Here is a 22,699-nt window from a genome sequence, read left to right as displayed (position 1 = left end):
TTTTAAGGTGTAGCTCCATGATACTGTATTCATGTATCTGACTTAAGTGTTTCACTACAGATGATGTGCTCATAAAATTTACAAAGAAGAGCCAAAGAAACTGGTACACCTGCCTAATATCATGTAGGACCCCGTGAGCATGCAATACGATGTGGCATGGACTCGACTAAAATCTGAAGTAGTGCTGGAGGGAACTGACACCACGAATCCTGCAGGGCTGTCCCTAAACCCACAAGATTACGAGGGGGTGGAGATCTCTTCTGAACAGCACATTGCAATGTACCCCGAATATGCTCAATAATGTTCATGTCTGTGGAGTTTGGTGGCCAGCAGAAGCATTTAAACTCGGAAGGGTGTTCTTTGAGCCACTCTGTAGCAATTCTGGATGTGTGGGGTGTCACCTTGTCCTGCTGGAATTGCTCAAGTCAGTCAGAATGCACAATGGACATAAATGTATGAAGGGATCAGACAGGATGCTTATGTACATGTCGCCTGTCGGAGTCATATCTAGACGTACCAGGGGTCCCACATCACCCCAACTGTACAAGCTACACACCATTAAAGAGCCTCCGCCAGCCTGGAACAGTGCACTGACGACATGCAGGGTCTACAGATTCATGAATTTGTCTCCATACCCGCACATGTCCATTTGCTCAATACAACTTAAAATGAGACTCTTCTGACCAGGCGACTTGTTTCCAGTCATTAACAGTCCAATGTCTGTGTTGACGGGCCCAGGCGAGGTGTAAAGCATTGTGTCATGCAGTCATCAAGGGTATACAGATGGGCTTTGGCTCCAAAAACCCATATTGATGATGTTTCTTTGAAAGGTTTGCACGCTGACACTTCTTGATGGCCCTGCATTGAAATCTGCAGCAACTTTCAGAAGGGTTGCACCTCTGTCACGCTGAACGATTCTCTTCAGTCATTGCTCATCCTGTTCTTGCAGGATCTTTTTCTGGCAGCAGCGATGTCAATACGGAAAAAAAATCCCCACTTCATCGCTACTTTGGAGATGCTGTGTACAATTGCTTGTGCACCAACTATAACACCATTTTCAAACTGCACTTAAATCTTGAAAACCTGCCATTGTAGCAGCAGGAACAATTGTGCCAGACACTTGTCTTAAATAGGCATTGCCAACTGAGGCACCACATTCTGCCTGTTTACATATATCTATGTTTGAATACGCATGCCTATACCAGTTTCTTTGGTGATTCAGTGTACATTCTCCTAAAGAGAAACAACAGTATCATATGATACCCTATATTAATCTGTAAAGTAATAACAATGATATTTTTGGCCTTGATTCCAAGAAACAGTGGTTATGTGTGTGGGAGTTGTGAATGTGTGTGTGTTGTCTACTTTAGAAGAAAGTGTTTTGGCTGAAAGTTCACATTTGGCAGACTTTTTGTTGTGCCTGTCTACGACTCAGAATCTTGTCCATACGGTGAGTAGCAATGTGCCCTTTTTATAACATTTCATCTGTTCTCTAATTGACAAGAAGTTCCAAATGCTCTGCAGTTCTATGGTAGAATACTGCAGGATTTATTTATTAGGTGAATTAGTAATGGTAAAAGCAACAAAGCATATCCGAGTAAAAGAATCTATACCAAACTCTACGTGGCATAGTTTGGCTGAAAGGCATCATATCTTGCCTAGGCATCATATCTTGCCTGACATCCACATCCCATTTCCAGTTATATCCAAGATCAGCACTGCCACCAATTGTGTCACTGAATCCACTGCAAAATTTTATCCTCAAATAAAACTATGATCCCACTCCTTTGCTACATAACAACCTTCTATATGGTACAATGGAACCTCAATTAACCATCACTTCTGATACCAGGGGGTGGTCAGAATGCTAACAAGGTTGGACAATCATAGGAGAAGGAAACAAGTCATTTACAGAGCTCAAAATGATGTATTAAATAAAAATTAAGTAAGAAAATTACATTTCCACATGCGGGGCAAAAGCACAGTTTTTATATAACCTTGTTTAACTTCAGACTCAGAACGATGGCTTGGGGCGTTATCTAGCAGTACAATTGCACAGGGTTGCAGGTTTTGGATTTCAAGAATTTTCTAACAGCCAGAACAAATGCATCAAAAACAGTTATTTAAAGAGATTACAATTCATCCAAGCACTTTTTTGAGCTTTGTAATGAATGGTAAGTGCTGACATGTTTATGTTTCTTAAGGCTCTTGGTTTCTTAGATTTGATGATAACAAACATGAATTTATGATCACCACTTACGTTGCTGCATGTTACAACGGGCAAGCTGTTCTATGCTAGTGTTGTGCCTGTAGCTATTTCACTCTTTGAGGTAGAATTTTAGTTTATCCCAGTCTTGTCAATGTTGTATAATTCATCAGCTACCAGTTTATTTTCTGACATTGTTTTTTCAATTTTTTCAACAACCTGCCTACATGCGTTATCATCAGCAGAAAGTTTTTAACATGAAAAGCAACTTGCCTAATATCGAGACGATTTTTCCACCAGTGAAGCCTACACTCAAGTGCTTCTAATTAGTGGCAGGAGTCAAATCAATCGCTAACACTGACATTCTGTTCTGCACAGAATGCAGGTCAATGATTGGACACATGGTTAGATAATTCAAAGAGACAGTTAATCGAAGGTCAGAGGATCAAGGTTCTACTCTACTTAAAACATAAGGCAGTGGCAAGTGCTGAGCACCAGCCAGTCTTTAGGACTAAATTTTTTAACTTATTACAAAAAGTCTGATTTCTGCAAAGACCAAATTATTTTTCATCTATTCACACACTTTAACTCACTGCAATCCAGCACCATTTGTGGCTTATGTCTTCTCCAATCGACAAATCATTTCCCAGCATGGAAATTGTGCATACCACAAGTCCAGATTTACACTACAGTAGTTTGAGGAGTATACAGTGTATTTGAGATGACTTACTAATCTCAAGATTTCTTTGTTATTAGGCTTCATCCTTGTGTGAAATCATAACAGAGAACCTAATAATCATTTCTCAATCTGCAAGTTTTTGATCAGTGAATGGAGAGCTGGTGTCATCTATTTCTGGGATTATTCCACTTAATGACAAACTGTAGCTGTTTTGTGTGATTCAGAGGAAACAAAGCTGAGTTTTAAGTGGGTAATGGTTACATTCTGGCTGATCAGTGTATTATAAAACCATTATAAAAATTTGTAACCAATTTGCCTGAAAGTGAATGTGAACATATTACACCAGAAAACAATTTTTAAGGCAACATTAAACTACATGATTTCATCTTCTGTGAAATGTATTGCTTAAGTTACCAAGTAAAACACACTTTTAAAAGTCTAATAACATACCCGTATAATCTGTGAAACGTAGCATAACTGAGCCTTTAAGGAAAAATAGTTCGTTACTAACCAGTGATAGTACTTAAACCTCGGTCTCCAGTTAGGTGTGCGAAGAAGTGTTTGTAACGCACAAGCAAGGTTGACAAATCCATAGCACATTAGGAAAAACATAGAGAGCAGAGGTGCAAGATAATCAACATTTCCCAATAAAATACCACACTGGCAGATGAGCACCGTCAGAACTAGTGCTCGTGTAGGTTCACCACGACTAGATGACACAGCAAAAGGTGCTAGGAAAGGGATGATTCCATCTTTTGCGATTGCCTGAAAACACCAAGAAAAGCAGAATGGTTAATAAGATTCACACACAGTGAGAGGGAGTGAGAGGTGGAGGGAGGGAGGAAGGAGGGGGGAAGGAAAGAGAGGAAGAGGGAGGGAGGAGAGAGAGAGAGAGAGAGAGAGAGAGAGAGAGAGAGAGAGAGAGAGAGAGAGAGAGAGAGAGAGAGTTGACAATTCATTGTGATATTTGAAAATACTAAAGCCCAGAAAATTAGGGTGTCAATTGCTAATTTCATTTCATAGTTAATGATAATGTATAATCTACATTAATGCCAGTATCAAGCATAATACAGATACAGACACTTACACTGACAAAAGATTTCTTCTACCTTTACATAATGTAAGGGCATGGGAATAAATGTAATACTATAAACATGTGTAATGACTAAAAAGCATGTGTAATGAGTTAATTAATAATGACACCATTTAGGTAAAATATGAGACCAGTAATACATTTTACAACAATTATGAATTTGTCAATCCTTCTAGTTCTTGGTGTTAACATATATGCATATCTTTCATGATTATAATTACAAATAACTTCAGCTCCTGGACGTGCCACTGGAGCTTGGCATTGTGTGGAATAAAAACATGGACCATCAGAAATCTGAAGAAGAATAAAATGAAGATGAAATGTGGTACTATTATACTGAGCAGATAGGTACAGTATGAAATTATGAGTTATTAAAGAAAAATCTATGGAAGATTCTTACTCAAAGAAGGGTCATTTTAATGGGACATACGCTATTGCATCCAAGAGAAGTCACCTAAACCCATGGGGAGCAGTACAGGAAAAAGTAATAGGGGCTGCCGCAAGACTAGAATACATTGGAAGACATTATGGAAAATATGGTAATACAAAGTTCTGGCAAAATATAAATAATTTAGGAGTAAAGCTAACCTCTCAGCAAATAGTTGAGGTATTTCATCGTTGACAGGTACATAAACAGGCCTGAAAACAGCTGGTGTTGTGGGAAGGATCTGGATGGCTATGAATGTAAACAGCCACTGAAGTCAGGCATGTTGTGCTCAGCAATGTATTGTGTGTTCTGTGACTGGGTGATCAACACTTCTCTTGGCCAGAGATTGGCAGTGGCCACTCATTTGAGTGGACAGCTGGTTTGTGGTCAAGCCCATGTAGAAAACTGTGCATAAATTACAGCAGGGCATGACATGGCTTCTTTCGCTGTCAAACTGTGGGCAAGAGCAGAGTTGACCAAAACATGGTGGAACATGCTACTGAGCAAAACATGCTTGATTTCATGGCTGCTTCGCAACCCCTGCCATCTGGATCACTTCCCCCAATATCATCTTTGTTGAATTAGCTATATAGGAGCTGTCCTTGCAACAAATTCTTTGTTTCTCTAATCCTCCTTGTCACAAATTCCAAAGCCCCCTGCCTCACAGCCATCTCCATCCTGCCACCATACCCGAACTTCACTCTGCTTGCAACCACACCTGCTTCCTTGCAGTCTCCGCTTCAACTTTTCTGTCACCCACTCCCAATCCACTACTCCATGTCATCAGCATCATCATCATATGTAGCACAAACTCACCAATACCAGTGTCTATGTGTCCAATTCCTATCCCGTATGCCTACTGCCTCTCCCTCCTATATTCCTATCCTGTATAACTGCTGCCTCCCTCTGTACCACCTACCACACTTCCCAAAACTCTGCTTCCTTTCTCCCCCCTCCCACTCCACCCAACCTAGTCCCTCATCCTAATCAACCTGCAGAACTACAGTTCCAGCACTGTGTATGCAGCCTGCACAATGTAGCTGTTCTGATGTGTGTGCATGTTTACTCTAGCTCGAAAACTGATTCACCCACAAGGTAGCAAGTTTTGCACACTTTTTTATGCGCATGCTACGACTCAATGCCTTTATTCCTAGAAAATGATGAGTGCAACAGGTATGGATAAAGATGAGTTCAAGATAGGAAACAGCAGCAGTATACCAGTCAAGAGGCAGCTAACAGATGGCAAAATATGTAGTTCAGAGCTTGCAAAGGCTTTCCATTCTTATATGTATAAAATATGATGACACACAAAAATAGATGTTATCATTGTTAACTTCATGGAGTTAGAACTTGACAGTAAATTGCATTGGGGTGAGTATACTACAGAACTGCTGAAATTCATTAACAAAACTTTGTTTAAATGTGTATATTAATAGACATAGGTGAAATTAAAAAAGCTGGCATACTTTCTTCACTTTTGTTCCATGTGATGAAGTATCATTTTTGGGGAAATTTATCTTACAATTTTCCAGGTCCAAAGGTAAATAATATAAACTATTTGTATAGTGTAAATTCCGGAACATCTTGCAGAAGCCTGTTCAGAGAACTCGGTTTGCTTCTCTCAGTGTATGTATTCCTCAATCAAATGTGGCTCTTTCAAATGGACACCTCCATTTATGGAATAGCTAAGTTTATGGAATCATTATGACGAATAAGAATAATTTTCATAAAGACTTAAAAGTAGCTCACTTTGCTACACAAGGGCGACCATTATTCAGGATCACACATTTTTTAAAAATTTATCTACTCATGAATTTCAGTTTAAGAGGGCTAAAATATTTACTGGCACTCAATTACTTCAATTCAATTCAGTAATTTTATAGCATAACTAACTGATGTACTTTTAATTAGCTAACTCTCATAACAAAAATGTTTTCTAACACCTAACTTTTGCACAGCTTCAATGCAGTAATGTTATATGTGTAAATAAGCCTTACAAACTGTTTTTCTTTTTAAGATACTCAGCTGCAATGATCTTAGAATCAAATTAGGCGTTTAAGGGTGGTAGGACATCAAACGGGCCGACTTGGAGCAGGAGAGGCACCACAGGACATTTTAATTTCCACTATTTATACTTTTACAAATAAATTCATAAAACTTTGTCAGCATGACCAGGAAGGATTCAGAATTCACACTCATAGCAGTGGAAGTTCGAAAACATAACGAAATAATTTTCTTTACATGTGAAATTTCATCATTTTTTTCACTTACTAATGACAGCATTTGTTGCTATAGGTACACTTTTCTTCTTAAGTAAGAGAGATTCTTCTATGAATTTTGCACAGCATACAAACCATACTTAAAGGTCTATGAAACTCTAGAATTTTCCACATCTATTAAAAACTGTTGTAAAAATAGAGGTAATTAACTATAAAATTTGTGTTTTTTGTAAAGTTTAAAATATAACAGCTCATTCATTTTTTCATAAATTAAATAAATTCTAGAGTTTTATACACCTGTAAGTATGGTATGTATGCTGTGCAAAATTCATCGAAGATTCTCTCTAACTTATGAAGAAAAGTGTACCTACAGCAACAAATGCAGCCATAAGTAAGACTCTCTCTAACTTATGAAGAAAAGTGTACCTACAGCAACAAATGCAGCCATAAGTAAGTGAAAAAATGATGAAATTTCACATGTAAAAAAAATTATTTTGTTATGTTTTTGAACTTCCGTCGAAATGAGTGTGAATCCTGAATCCTTCCTGTTGATGCTGAAAAAGTTTTATGACTTTATTTGTAAAAGTATAGACACTGGAAATAAAAATGTCCTGTGATGCCTCTCCTGCTCCAAGTCGGCCCGTTTGACGTCCTACCCCCCTTAAGTACACATATTTATAACAGTTATGGTAAACTTTTTAATTTAATATCTAAATGTAGCAATGTACAAATATTATGACTTTCAAAGAAGGGCAGCACATTTTGTATTATTGCGAAATTTGGGAGAGAGTGTCACTGAAATGATACAAGATTTGGGCTGGACATCATGAAAAGAAAGGCATTTTTCACTGTGATGGAATCTTCTCACAAAATTCCAATCATCAACTTTCTCCTCCGAATACTAAAATATTTTGTTGACACTGACCTACATATGGAGAAACAATTACCATGATAAAATAGGGGAACTAAAGATATGTGTGTTCGTTCTTTCCACGTGCTATACGAGATTGGAATAATAGAGAATTATGATGGTGGTTTGATGAACCCTCTGCCAGGCTCTTAAATGTGATTTGCAGAGTATCCATATAGATGTAGATGTAGATCCCTCAAGACTATAATACCTAGGGTATGTGCAAGGTCTGGTAATTCTACCAGCTGCATTAATGGATTGATTGATATAATCACATATACATCTGGTAGACTCATTAGATGCAGTGCAGAGTGAATCATCTGCTGAAACCAGGACATGGGGGTAAACAACAGCAACTGATTTAAGTACTATTTTAGACCCTCTCAACTCACTGACGTGCACTACATGTTCTCCAGTGGACTTATTTATGATGACCTTGTTACACTTGGCAATTTCCTGGATATTGATTTGGACCCTGTTATTCACAGCTGTCAACATTTGGCTTGAACATGATATTTTTTTCCTAATATGGTTCACTCTCCATTCTTTGCTCTAGTGCATTATGTGCCTAACATGAGAGCACAATCAGTGTGTGCATGCAATGAGAGAGTGGTTCATATTACGATGCTCCCATGCTGACAAAGTTATGGTGTTCTTCAGCACTAATGTTTGAGTTACGAAGCAAAGGTGCTTTCATTAGCCTGGGGTATTCACCTATAGAAGATGTTGCTTTTTTTTTTTGGCTCAAAAAGAGTCGGGATCTATTACTCTCTCGAAACTGTTTGTACTTAACTGGCATTTAATAAAATGTGTTGCTGAAGAAGAAGGCATGCAACAGTTTTCTCCATTCAGGAAGTTCTTCTTGAATCAATTATAACACAACTCTGTCAGCAACATGCCCCTCCTCTACAGTTCACCATTCAAGTCTAGCCCTGGATGGGATTAGTTACTTAATGCACTCTCTTAGGTCACAGTTACCATATGATAGTCAACATAGTTTCCCTAACTAGCAGCACTGATTGCTCATCTCACTTACTTGGCCCAATAAATTGTTTTGCTTCAGTGCAAAGTGTTCAGCAGTTTCCAAAGTTTATCAATGACATTATATATTTTAAAAACAAAGATGATGTGACTTACCATTGAAAGTGCTGGCAGGTCGATAGACACACAAACAAACACATACATACAGACAAAATTCAAGCTTTCGCAACGAATGGTTGCTTCGTCAGGAAAGAGGGAAGGAGAGGGAAAGATGAAAGGAAGTGGGTTTTAAGGGAGAGGGTAAGGAGTCATTCCAATCCCGGGAGCGGAAAGACTTACCTTAGGGGGAAAAAAGGACAGGTATACACTCGCACACACACACATATCCACCCGCACATACACAGACACAAGCAGAGAGTTTGGGCAGAGATGTCAGTCGAGGCGGAAGTACAGAGGCAAAGATGTTGTTGAAAGACAGGTGAGGTATGAGCGGCGGCAACTTGAAATTAGCGGAATTTGAGGCCTGGCGGGTAACGAGAAGAGAGGATATACTGAAGGGCAAGTTCCCATCTCCGGAGTTCTGACAGGTTGGTTTTATTGGGAAGTATCCAGATAACCCGGATGGTGTAACACTGTGCCAAGATGTGCTGGCCATGCACCAAGGCATGTTTGGCCACAGGGTGATCCTCATTACCAACAAACACTGTCTGCCTGTGTCCATTCATGCGAATGGACAGTTTGTTGCTGGTCATTCCCACATAGAAAGTTTCACAGTGTAGGCAGGTCAGTTGGTAAATCACGTGGGTGCTTTCACAAGTGGCTCTGCCTTTTATCGTGTACACCTTCCGGGTTACAGGACTGGAGTAGGTGGTGGTGGGAGGGTGCATTGGACAGGTTTTACACCAGGGGCGGTTACAAGGGTAGGAGCCAGAGGGTAGGGAAGGTGGTTTGGGGATTTCATAGGGATGAACTAAGAGGTTACGAAGGTTAGGTGGACGGCGGAAAGACACTCTTGGTGGAGTGGGGAGGATTTCATGAAGGATGGATCTCATTTCAGGGCAGGATTTGAGGAAGTCGTATCCCTGCTGGAGAGCCACATTCAGAGTCTCATCCAGTCCCGGAAAGTATCCTGTCACAGGTGGGGCACTTTTGTGGTTCTTCTGTGAGAGGTTCTAGGTTTGAGGGGATGAGGAAGTGGCTCTGGTTATTTGCTTCTGTACCAGGTCGGGAGGGTAGTTGCGGGATGCGAAAGCTGTTTTCAGGTTGTTAGTGTAATGGTTCAGGGATTCCGGACTGGAGCAGATTCATTTGCCACGAAGACCTAGGCTGTAGGGAAGGGACCGTTTGATGTGGAATGGGTGGCAGCTGTCATAATGGAGGTACTGTTGCTTGTTGGTGGGTTTGATGTGGACGGACGTGTGAAGCTGGCCATTGGACAGATGGAGGTCAACGTCAAGGAAAGTGACATGGGATTTGGAGTAGGACCAGGTGAATCTGATGGAACCAAAGGAGTTGAGGTTGGAGAGGAAATTCTGGAGTTCTTCTTCACTGTGAGTCCAGCTCATTAAGATGTCATCAATAAATCTGTACCAAACTTTGGGTTGGCAGGCCTGGGTAACCAAGAAGGCTTCCTCTAAGCGACCCATGAATAGGTTGGCATACTAGGGGGCCATCCTGGTACCCATGGCTGTTCCCTTTAATTGTTGGTATGTCTGGCCTTCAAAAGTGAAGAAGTTGTGGCTAAGGTAATGAGGAAAGAGGTTTTAGGTAGGGTGGCAGGTGATTGGCGTGAAAGGAAGTGCTCCATCGCAGTGAGGCCCTGGACGTGCGGAATATTTGTGTATAAGGAAGTGGCATCAATGATTACAAGGATGGTTTCCGGGGGTAATAGATTGGGTAAGGATTCCAGGCGTTCAAGAAAGTGATTGGTGTCTTTGATGAAGGATGGGAGACTGCATGTAATGGGTTGAAGGTGTTGATCTACGTAGGCAGAGATACGTTCTGTGGGGGCTTGGTAACCAGCTACAATGGGGCGGCCGGGATGATTGGGTTTGTGAATTTTAGGAAGAAGGTAGAAGGTAGGGGTGCGGGGTGTCGGTGGGGTCGGGAGGTTGATGGAGTCAGGTGAAAGGTTTTGTAGGGGGCCTAAGGTTCTGAGGATTCCTTGAAGCTCCGCCTGGACATCAGGAATGGGATTACCTTGGCAAACTTGGTATGTGGTGTTGTCTGAAAGCTGACGCAGTCCCTCAGCCACATACTCCCGACGATCAAGTACCACGGTCGTGGAACCCTTGTCCACGATGGATCGGTCAGCCTTCAGATCACAGATAGCTTGGGCTTCAGCAGTGGTGATGTTGGGAGTAGGATTAAGGTTTTTTAAGAAGGATTGAGAAGCAAGGCTGGAAGTCAGAAATTCCTGGAAGGTTTGGAGAGGGTGATTTTGAGGAAGAGGAGGTGGGTCCCGCTGTGACGGAGGACGGAACTGTTCTAGGCAGGGTTCAATTTGGATAGTGTCTTGGGGAGTTGGATCATTAGGAGTAGGATTAGGATCATTTTTCTTCGTGGCAAAGTGATATTTCCAGCAGAGAGTACGAGTGTAGGACAGTAAATCTTTGACGAGGGCTGTTTGGTTGAATCTGGGAGTGGGGCTGAAGGTATGGCCTTTGGATGGGACAGAGGTTTCGGATTGGGAGAGAGGTTTGGAGGAAAGGTTAACTACTGAATTAGGGTGTTGTGGTTCCAGATTGTGTTGATTGGAATTTTGAGGTTTTGGAGGGAGTGGAGCTGGAAGTGGGAGGTTGAGTAGATGGGAGAGACTGGGTTTGTGTGCGATGAGACGAGGTTGAGGTTTGCTGGAAAGGTTGTGAAGGGTGAGTGAGTTGCCTTTCCGGAGGTGGGAAACCAGGAGATTGGATAGTTTTTTGAGGTGGAGGGTGGCATGCTGTTCTAATTTGCGGTTGGCCTGTAGGAGGATGCTTTGAACAGCCGGTGTGGATGCGGGAAAGGAAAGATTGAGGACTTTTATTAAGGATAGGCGTTGACGGGTGTGTTCTTTGGCTGAGTTGTTGTGTAGGTGAGGTGAGGGCAATGGATTGTTCAGTTTGGAACTGGTATAGGGACTGATGGAAAGAAGGGTTGCAGCCAGAGATGGGAACTTTAAGTGTGAGGCCTTTGGGGGTAATGCCAAATGTCAGACAAGCCTGAGAAAATAAAATATGGGAGCGTAATCTGGCTAGGGTGGAAGGCACGTTTGTGGAGGGAATGAAAATAAAAATAAATGGGGTCGTTGTGGGGACGTTGTGAGGGTGACATGGTATTAGAAGGTGTCTGCTTGTGTCTGTGTATGTGCGGATGGATATGTGTGTGTATGTGCGAGTGTACACCTATCCTTTTGTCTGCTTGTGTCTGTGTATGTGCGGATGGATATGTGTGTGTGTGTGTGTGTGTGTGTGTGTGTGTGTGTGTGTGTGTGTGTGTGTGTGTGCGAGTGTATACCTGTCCTTTTTTCCCCCTAAGGTAATTCTTTCCGCTCCCGGGATTGGAATGAATCCTTACCCTCTCCCTTAAAACCCACATCCTTTCGTCTTTCCCTCTCCTTCCCTCTTTCCTGATGAGGCAACAGTTTGTTGCGAAAGCTTGAATTTCGTGTGTATGTTTGTGTCTGTTTGTGTGTCAATCGACCTGCCAACACTTTCGTTCGGTAAGTCACATCATCTGTGTTTTTAGATATATTTTTCCCACATTGGGGAGAGAAAAAGGTGAACTAGAAAGCAACTGGAGATCTAGAGTGAAAAAAGGCGAAAAAGTGTTGGTCAACGCTGGGCTGTGTTGATCCTGTGGTGAACTTGGGTTGCTAGACAACAATGTGCATAAAGGTTAGGTGGTTGTGTTGCCGCCAAAACACGTTAAAGGGTGTAGAAATTCGGGAAAATTGAGAAAAAACTACGTGTAAATGTATTAAAAGGAGTGGTTTTGTGGTGGCAGATTATGAGAATGAGGCTAACAATTGTCTGACGAAGAAATAATGACGTTAAAACCTGTGGGAAGCGGCTAAAAATGATCAATGATGTGGGAAAAACGGAAATGGAAATAAAGCGAAAGTTATTGGAACTAGCCGAAATGGTTGTTTAATAGGTGAAAGGAACTGTTTGTGAACTAGAAACTTTTCATTTTCATTTCAGCCTCATGTTACACTTTCCACCTTCTAATACCATGTCACCCTCACAACGTCCACACAACGACCCCATTTATTTTTATTTTCATTCCCTCCGCAAACATGCCATCGCACTAGCCAGATTACGCTCCCATATTTTATTTTCTCAGGCTTGTCTGACATTTGGCATTACCCCCAAAGGCCTCACACTTAAAGTTCCCATCTCTGGCTGCAACCCTTCTTTCCATCAGTCACTATACCAGTTCCAAACTGAACAATCCATTGCCCTCACCTCACCTACACATCAACTCAGCCAAAGAACACACCCGTCAACGCCTATCCTTAATAAAAGTCCTCAATCTTTCCTTTCCCACATCCACACCGGCTGTTCAAAGCATCCTCCTACAGGCCAACCGCAAATTAGAACAGCATGCCACCCTCCACCTCAAAAAACTATCCAATCTCCTGGTTTCCCACCTCCGGAAAGGCAACTCACTCACCCTTCACAACCTTTCCAGCAAACCTCAACCTCCTCTCATTGCACACAAACCTAGTCTCTCCCATCTACTCAATCTCCCACTTCCAAGCTCCACTCCCTCCTAAACCTCAAAATACCAATCAACACAATCTGGAACCACAACACCCTAGTTCAGTAGTTAACCTTTCCTCCAAACCTCTCTCCCAATCCGAAACCTCTGTCCTATCCAAAGGCCTTACCTTCAGCCCCACTCCCAGATTCAACAAACAGCCCTCGTCAAAGATTTACTGTCCTACACTCGTACTCTCTGCTGGAAATATCACTTTGCCACGAAGAAAAATGATCCTAATCCTACTCCTAATGATCCAACTCCCCAAGACACTATCCAAATTGAACCCTGCCTAGAACAGTTCCGTCCTCCGTCACAGCGGGACCCACCTCCTCTTCCTCAAAATCACCCTCTCCAAACCTTCCAGGAATTTCTGACTTCCAGCCTTGCTTCTCAATCCTTCTTAAAAAACCTTAATCCTACTCCCAACATCACCACTGCTGAAGCCCAAGCTATCTGTGATCTGAAGGCTGACCGATCCATCGTGGACAAGGGTTCCACGACCGTGGTACTTGATCGTCGGGAGTATGTGGCTGAGGGACTGCGTCAGCTTTCAGACAACACCACATACCAAGTTTGCCAAGGTAATCCCATTCCTGATGTCCAGGCGGAGCTTCAAGGAATCCTCAGAACCTTAGGCCCCCTACAAAACCTTTCACCTGACTCCATCAACCTCCCGACCCCACCGACACCCCGCACCCCTACCTTCTACCTTCTTCCTAAAATTCACAAACCCAATCATCCCGGCCGCCCCATTGTAGCTGGTTACCAAGCCCCCACAGAACGTATCTCTGCCTACGTAGATCAACACCTTCAACCCATTACATGCAGTCTCCCATCCTTCATCAAAGACACCAATCACTTTCTTGAACGCCTGGAATCCTTACCCAATCTATTACCCCCGGAAACCATCCTTGTAATCATTGATGCCACTTCCTTATACACAAATATTCCGCACGTCCAGGGCCTCACTGCGATGGAGCACTTCCTTTCACGCCAATCACCTGCCACCCTACCTAAAACCTCTTTCCTCATTACCTTAGCCACAACTTCTTCACTTTTGAAGGCCAGACATACCAACAATTAAAGGGAACAGCCATGGGTACCAGGATGGCCCCCTAGTATGCCAACCTATTCATGGGTCGCTTAGAGGAAGCCTTCTTGGTTACCCAGGCCTGCCAACCCAAAGTTTGGTACAGATTTATTGATGACATCTTAATGAGCTGGACTCACAGTGAAGAAGAACTCCAGAATTTCCTCTCCAACCTCAACTCCTTTGGTTCCATCAGATTCACCTGGTCCTACTCCAAATCCCATGTCACTTTCCTTGACGTTGACCTCCATCTGTCCAATGGCCAGCTTCACACGTCCGTCCACATCAAACCCACCAACAAGCAACAGTACCTCCATTATGACAGCTGCCACCCATTCCACATCAAACGGTCCCTTCCCTACAGCCTAGGTCTTCGTGGCAAATGAATCTGCTCCAGTCCGGAATCCCTGAACCATTACACTAACAACCTGAAAACAGCTTTCGCATCCCGCAACTACCCTCCCGACCTGGTACAGAAGCAAATAACCAGAGCCACTTCCTCATCCCCTCAAACCTAGAACCTCTCACAGAAGAACCACAAAAGTGCCCCACCTGTGACAGGATACTTTCCGGGACTGGATGAGACTCTGAATGTGGCTCTCCAGCAGGGATACGACTTCCTCAAATCCTGCCCTGAAATGAGATCCATCCTTCATGAAATCCTCCCCACTCCACCAAGAGTGTCTTTCCGCCGTCCACCTAACCTTCGTAACCTCTTAGTTCATCCCTATGAAATCCCCAAACCACCTTCCCTACCCTCTGGCTCCTACCCTTGTAACCGCCCCTGGTATAAAACCTGTCCAATGCACCCTCCCACCACCACCTACTCCAGTCCTGTAACCCGGAAGGTGTACACGATAAAAGGCAGAGCCACTTGTGAAAGCACCCACGTGATTTACCAACTGACCTGCCTACACTGTGAAACTTTCTATGTGGGAATGACCAGCAACAAACTGTCCATTCGCATGAATGGACACAGGCAGACAGTGTTTGTTGGTAATGAGGATCACCCTGTGGCCAAACATGCCTTGGTGCACGGCCAGCACATCTTGGCACAGTGTTACACCATCCGGGTTATCTGGATACTTCCCACTAAAACCAACCTGTCAGAACTCCGGAGATGGGAACTTGCCCTTCAGTATATCCTCTCTTCTCGTTATCCGCCAGGCCTCAAATTCCGCTAATTTCAAGTTGCCGCCGCTCATACCTCACCTGTCTTTCAACAACATCTTTGCCTCTGTACTTCCGCCTCGACTGACATCTCTGCCCAAACTCTCTGCTTGTGTCTGTGTATGTGCGGATGGATATGTGTGTTTGTGCGAGTGTATACCTGTCCTTTGTTCCCCCTAAGGTAAGTCTTTCCTCTCCTGGGATTGGAATGACTCCTTACCCTCTCCCTTAAAACCCACTTCATTTCATCTTTCCCTCTCCCTCCCTCTTTCCTGACGAAGCAACCATTCGTTGTGAAAGCTTGAATTTTGTCTGTATGTATGTGTTTGTTTGTGTGTCTTTCGACCTGCCAGCACTTTCGTATGGTAAGTCACATCATCTTTGTTTTTAGATATATTTTTCCCGCGTTGAATGTTTCCCCCTATTATATTCACATTATATATTTTGATATGAATATAATAGAGGGAAACATTCCATGTAGGAAAAATATATGTAAAAACAAAGATGATGTAACTTACCAAGTATGATGTTGATAGATACACAAACAAATACAAACACACACACAAAATTCGAGCTTTCACAACCTAAGGTTGCTTCATCAGGAAAGAGGGAAGGAGAGGGAAAGACGAAAGGATGTGGGTTTTAAGAAAGAGGTTAAGGAGTCATTCCAATCCCGGGAGCAGAAAGAATTACCTTAGGGGGAGAAAAGGACCTTTTTGGAGAAAAGGACAGGTATACACACACACACACACACACACACACACACACACACACACACACACACACACACACACATATCCATCCGCACATATACAGACACAAGCAGACATATGTAAATGCAAAGAGTTTGGGCAGAGATGTCAGTCGAGGCGGAAGTACAGAGGCCTACCCTAAGGTAAGTCTTTCCGCTCCCGGGGTTGGAATGACTCCTTACCCTCTTCCTTAAAACCCACATCCTTTCGTCTTTCCCTCTCCTTCCCTCTTTCCTGATGAAGCAACCTTAGGTTGCGAAAGCTCGAATTTTGTGTGTGTGTTTGTATTTGTTTGTGTGTCTATCAACATACTTGGTAAGTTACATCATCTTCGTTTTTAGATACATTATATATTTTATAAGAAAAATCTAAATGCACTGTTTTACTTAGAAAGTGAAAGTAGATGGATTTGTGTAGGACCTGCAAACAATTTTCCAAGGATGCATCTTACAAATTTTTCTCCGCTTGTTCATTCGGTATGTCCATATACATATATCATAAAGAGAGAGGTAGAGGGTATAATAAAAATAAATGAATGAATGAATGAATGAATGAATGTCTCTGTGCTTCTGTTTGACCACATGTTGTGCCTTCTGTGAATGAACTGGCGGCATGTGCTTGAACCAAGAAAGTGGTTCACATTCAAATGTTTACCAGTCAGACTTAGTCATAGTGTTATTGTTATGTAATTATTATGTTATTTACTAAGTATCCAGAGTATTTTAGTGACCAAGAGGTATCCACCTCGAGAAATCTTTGCTCCTGTTTAGTTCACGAAGAGTTTTGATCTCCATACTGGTATTCTATGATTTAGTTGGGGTTCAATAAAACCTGTGTTGTTGAAGAAGAAGAAGACGACTTATAACAGTGGTGTCACATGTAGTTTGGAAGTACAGTTCACCACAAGCCAAAATACCGTAGGACCTATCAGGCTGAGTGTTACAACTATGATGGACAATCAGTTTTGCAAGCTTTGCAAACAAAGGCCCAATAAACAGCACAAATTCAAACAGAAGATGTCAGATGAGGCATGTCTACAATCTCTTCTAGAAATTCCAGCTCTCCAGACATTTAATGAGGTTCAAGAAGATTGAGAGGTGTACCAAAAGCATTTAGCATTTAATTTACAGGCAAGAAATACTAAGTGCCCTTGAGAGACAGTGAGCTATTTTATTATCTACAAATCCACAGCTCTTTCACCTTGTAATAAATCTGGCCCCTTTGTGTGAACCATCTGTACTGCCTCAGCAACGAAAATGTATGTGGTGGCCACTCACTTAAAGAGTTCCTCTGACATCATGTGGCAACTTCAGAGAGTTATGCGTCAGATTCTGGACCTGTAGAGCCTGAGTAGAAAATGTAAGTTTACACGTTCTTGTGTAAAATCATACACAGAATTCTTAATATGTGACATGGTGATCAGATTAGTGTTGCACAGTGAACTCAAGGACTAAGACATTCAGATCCTTCTTCTGCTAAAATTTTGTGTATTTCCAGCATTTTTGAGATCTGTCAAGCAGCTCAGACTGTATTTACCACACAATATATCTAAAAACTGTCATCTCAGTCAGCAAATGCATCATGACCTAGTCCATCTGATGGTGAAACTGCACAAATGTAATACAATCCACATGGAAATGGAGCAGCACCTGTTCGAGTGATTGGCGTCAAAGGCTCCACCGTTGCAGCTTTTGAACTGGGGTCTCAGCGAAATTTTCATAGATTGCCTAGTTATCGTGATTGTTTTTATTTACATGTTACACATAGTCACCACATTAAAATGATGTCTTATCTACAGTGTTTTCACCAGGGTCATACAGTAGATGTTTCGTCAGAGCCAACCAAGCTATCGGCAGTTGAGTGTGCCAATGCAAATAAACAACATCGCTCAAGGGTGGCACCACACCACTTTGCTCTGTCAGAGGCCTCAGTCTCAATTATTAAACAGTCTTATGTCTGCAACTGAGGTCTCCACCCTTAACATCAGTAGCAACTAAGCTGTGAACTTCATGAAAGTTGGATACCAAGTCCCGTAGTTCTGGCATTAACACACAAGCAAGCAAGCAGAATGCTTCCCTTCTTTACAGTAGCAGAAGCTTCAGTGGAAAGTATTTTTGATCTCAATGCATACAGAGCATTTGGGTCTTCTATCTAATATTAGGTCCAAACAGTTCATAATGCTGACCCATGTGCACAGGTGGATACTCCATTGTTTTCTCCAAGTATGGGAGAGGCTTCTACTTTTCTCAGCCATAATGCATTGAAAGAGGTACCAATGCCAATATTTTTCAAAGCCCAACCGATACCTTTAGCCTTGTGGGATAAAGTTAAAGTAGAATTGGATCACTTAGAGAAGTTACATATGCTGTCCCAGGTTCCTTACAGCAGATGGGTATCACCTTCAGTCATTATTCACGAACCATCTTGAGCATTATGGCTATGTGGGGGTTAAAAATATGGTAAACATTCAGTTGGACTCATGCCTCTGACAAATAATTTTCAAAACTGGCATGAGAGTAACTAAGAATTATCTTTTGGAAGCTTCTTTTCAAATTCATTTAGATAAGTCTTCAAAAGTCAGTCCGTTATTGGATACTGCTAGCACACCAGCAATCTTAAAGAAATTTATAGAACCAACAGTTACCAACATTTCACACTGCATCATTTATATAGGCGACATAGCAATTACAGGAGAAACTCAGGAGGAGCATATACTGATTTTGCATATAGTATTTTCAGTCCTTTTGAAGGCCAGGTTAAAGTGTAACCTGTCAAAATTCTCCTTCTTTCAGCCTTTTATTACATATACAAGTTACACCCTTCAACCGGGAAGCACTAATCTGATGTCAAGCAATGCGGCAGCCATTTCTCTTATATCAGTACCAATAACATAAAAGATCAGCCGGTTTTTATGGGCAAAGTAACGTATTATGCCTGATTTAAGCCAAACTGTGACAATAGCCAGTCCACTGAGACAACTGCAGAGAAATGGAATCCTTTTCTAGCAATCTATGGGCTGTCAACAGTATTTCTTAAGCAGAAGCAATGACCCCAAATTGCTCCAAGTACAACTGTGATAATACAATGAGAAATAAAATAAACAAAAGAAATGGTTTTTATCTTCAGTACCTTTTTTTTCTTACTAGGCCTGTCTGTAGCATTACTATTTTTAACCATCACTATCATCCTCACAGCACAGCTGTGAAATTTATATCTTTGCTGTCACAAATATTTGAATATTTCCTCCAAATATGTTGTGATTTCTGAGGTTGTGGTCACAGTGGGACCTGAGATCACAGCAGTTTTTTTGCTGAATATATGTCTGATATCACTTCTGTGCTGACGTGAGAATGTTACAATGTTTCTTGGTTTCAAACATATCATCGGCCCACTGTTCTCTCACTAGCTGCATAGAACCAGCCTCTAACACACCTCCTTTCATTTCCATCATACCTCATGGTGTTCACCATGTTGACAACATTGCTGCAAGAAATATGTTAAGTACAGACTTTATCTGTCTCCTGTAGAAATTTATCCTGCTGCTGTGTATGTGTCCAATTTTAAAGTCAATTCAAATGGATTCAGGCAAATTGCAGTTTAAATGTGGTAAACATTCAGAAAAAGCCAAAGTATGCAGTATGGATTCCTGTGGTTAGCAGCATGATGAAATATGCTTCCTGCTCACCACTCACCTTCCCACGCTCAACCTAGATCTCTGCCAAGCTGTATCACTGTTCCCCCTCCAACTTTTCCATAGTGCTGTGATTAGGTAACTGTGAAGCTTAAACAGCAATATCTTCCATGGCGCAGGTCATATGTAAAAATGCCAACTAACAGTTAAATAAAAGATTGCAATCAAGATTCAGTCCAGGTCTCACACATTCACTCATCCCGCAATCTAGTGACATCTGTTGGTACTATCTCCATGATGGGTCGGATAACAATTACAGTTGGTTTGATATGATTTATTTCACATTTTCTGCATTAATTTTCTTTCTTGCTTCATACAAATTCCACCATCTTATTCTAAAGCTGATTAAAAGGTGGGAACATTTTTACCCAGTACTGTAACTTATGAACCTAACAGGGATCTAATTTCTCACTTGCAACTCACTTGGTAAGTCATTACAGTCTCTCGTAACCAAATAAAATACTGATCTGCATTCTAAATCAAGAAATATTTTTTGAAGGACAACATTTTCGTCTTTTAATATTACCTTTACTTAAAAAGCATCATAAACGTTTGTTTACAGTATCCACATCTGTATGAGAACCTTTATTGCAATCATGTTCAAATACAACAGAGTTGAAAGGATGATAGAATTGAATGCTGTGCCTCTTGTGTATCACAACACTGTCAGATTTTAAGTATAGCAATAAACTATTGCAGTGGCTAGTTCACAGTTTCCCGACCTTGTGGTTTTCGACTGATGATTTTTGGAAAATACATCATCTTTTACTCGGGTAAATATGATCTTGCAACTCCTGCATCAGTCTCACTGGGACATTTCCAGAACGAAGAACCTTGCCCAATGGTATGTGTATTGGCAACAAGTAGATGAGGATATTGCACGAGTGGCTGAAAAATGTCATGTTTGTCAGCCACAGCAACCTTCACCACATTAAACCTACCAGTCACAGCCAATGCCTACCCAGCTGTGGAATCAGGTGCATGCCACTTTTGTGAGCCCATTCCATGGAGTCATATGATAGGTTCTGATAGACGTGTATTCTCATTTTCCATACATAATAAAACTGCAACAGACTACGACAGAAAATACCAGTAATGCCTTTGTAACTATTTTTTTGTACTGAAGGAGACCTGCAAATCCATAGTAAAGATATGGCATGCTGTTTACTCCTGCAGGTTTTCAGTGGATTTGCAACTGGAATGGAAATGATCATGTTACCACAACTCTGTTGCACACTGCATCTAATTGCAAAGCAGAACATTTTGTGAGGATGTGGAAAAATCTTGACATCCACTCCTATTGTTTCTGTTCTGGATCTTCCTTTTAACCTCATAGTGAGCAATATCGTGCAGATCGATGCCCAGTGGAACTTTGGCATGGGCACCCTCATCATTCCTTGTTAGATTTATTGCAGCCGATACCGGTGCAGGAAGATAAAACTACACCTTTTAAGGTGTGCATCCTGTCTGGGCACACATCTTCAGACATACTCCTGGCGGGGTATATGGCTCCACCTCTGCCCAGCATGGGCACTAGCTGGCCCTGGTGCCCATACACAGAGGCATCCTTTATTAGCACTGGAACCAGCTCCATTTGGGGCAAGCTCCACTACCAGGTCTGCCATACTGGAAGAGGCAGCCCACTTTGCCCACGCCAAGAACCAGCAAAAACAGATGAAGGGTTTGGCTAAAAGATAACATCCCAAGCAATGGACACCTGGTATTCTCAGTTCTTCACTCACTGTCTTCATTTCTGCTATAGGCCTGGTCCTGGATGGGCACACAGGACCTTCAGTCCATGGCAGGTCTGATACAGACCCACAGCCCACTCAGGAACCAGCAGCAAGCTGTGACTCTGACCCACTGTTACTTCCTGCATCTCCAGCGCCAACACAGTAGTGGCTCCTCTACCAACAGTAACATCAGGAGCCACATCCTACTGGTCAAGATAAATCCAGAACACTGTGATGATTCAGTGGGGGGACACAACAATATGTCAGTCTATATAATTATGCACACATCCATAAGGTTGCTAAGTATAGCACAGACTGATATATCAGCCAGTGCCAGGTCAGCCATAGATTTAAGGGCTGCTGTGGACCATCTCAACCTCACTTGTCTTAGCTCTTGGTTGTATTCTAATGTTCTCCAGTGGGCTTATTTGCAATGTCTTTGTGATACTTTTCCATTTTCTAGACAATGATTATTAGAACTTCATTATTCCCCTGCCATCAAAATTTGGCTTGGACACGGAATATCAATTTCCATAACGCATTGCTGTCTCTGTACTGTGTTGAACCACACAGTGTGCCTTCTGTGAGTGAACTGATGGCGCAGGCATGCACAGAGTGTGGTTCATGTTCCAGTACTTTCCAGACAGGCAAACTTACAGTGCTTGAGTCATTCAGTAACTCTCCGGAGTACCAGGAGGTATCCACTTCCAGAAGTTTTTGTTTCCAATTACCATATTTACCTGATTATGAGATAAAGTTTTTTCCCAAATTTGTCCTTCAAAAAAGACAGGGTTGTCTTATATTCACAGATTATAACTACTATTGCTCACGTCAACTTTTAAGTTGTGTAACAGATTAAAATAGGGGTTGTCTTAGATCTTAGATTTACAGATGAAGCTCTGGCAACTGAGCTCATGTAAAGATTTACTTTGAAGAACTTCAAAAGGTTGTGTAGTGTCAAAAAACTGCTGACACAAGCATTCGTACTCCTGCCGTGGTGCAATC

The 22,699-nt window shown here is 41.9% G+C and overlaps 1 protein-coding gene across 1 annotated transcript in view; it reads right to left on the bottom strand.

Annotated features, from left to right (window-relative positions):
• LOC126263285 (solute carrier family 12 member 4) overlaps positions 1-22,699 on the bottom strand; it is a 277,199-nt gene that overhangs the window by 105,154 nt on the left and 149,346 nt on the right. The window contains exon 10 of the mRNA XM_049960371.1: positions 3,397-3,650. Within this exon, the coding sequence (XP_049816328.1) occupies positions 3,397-3,650 (254 nt within the window). The remainder of the gene's footprint in view (positions 1-3,396; positions 3,651-22,699) is intronic.

Source organism: Schistocerca nitens, chromosome 6, assembly GCF_023898315.1.
Source record: "Schistocerca nitens isolate TAMUIC-IGC-003100 chromosome 6, iqSchNite1.1, whole genome shotgun sequence".
NCBI classification, from domain to species: domain Eukaryota; kingdom Metazoa; phylum Arthropoda; class Insecta; order Orthoptera; family Acrididae; genus Schistocerca; species Schistocerca nitens.
Note: the sequence above shows the minus strand (reverse complement) of the source record. Positions and strands in the feature narration are given on the sequence as shown.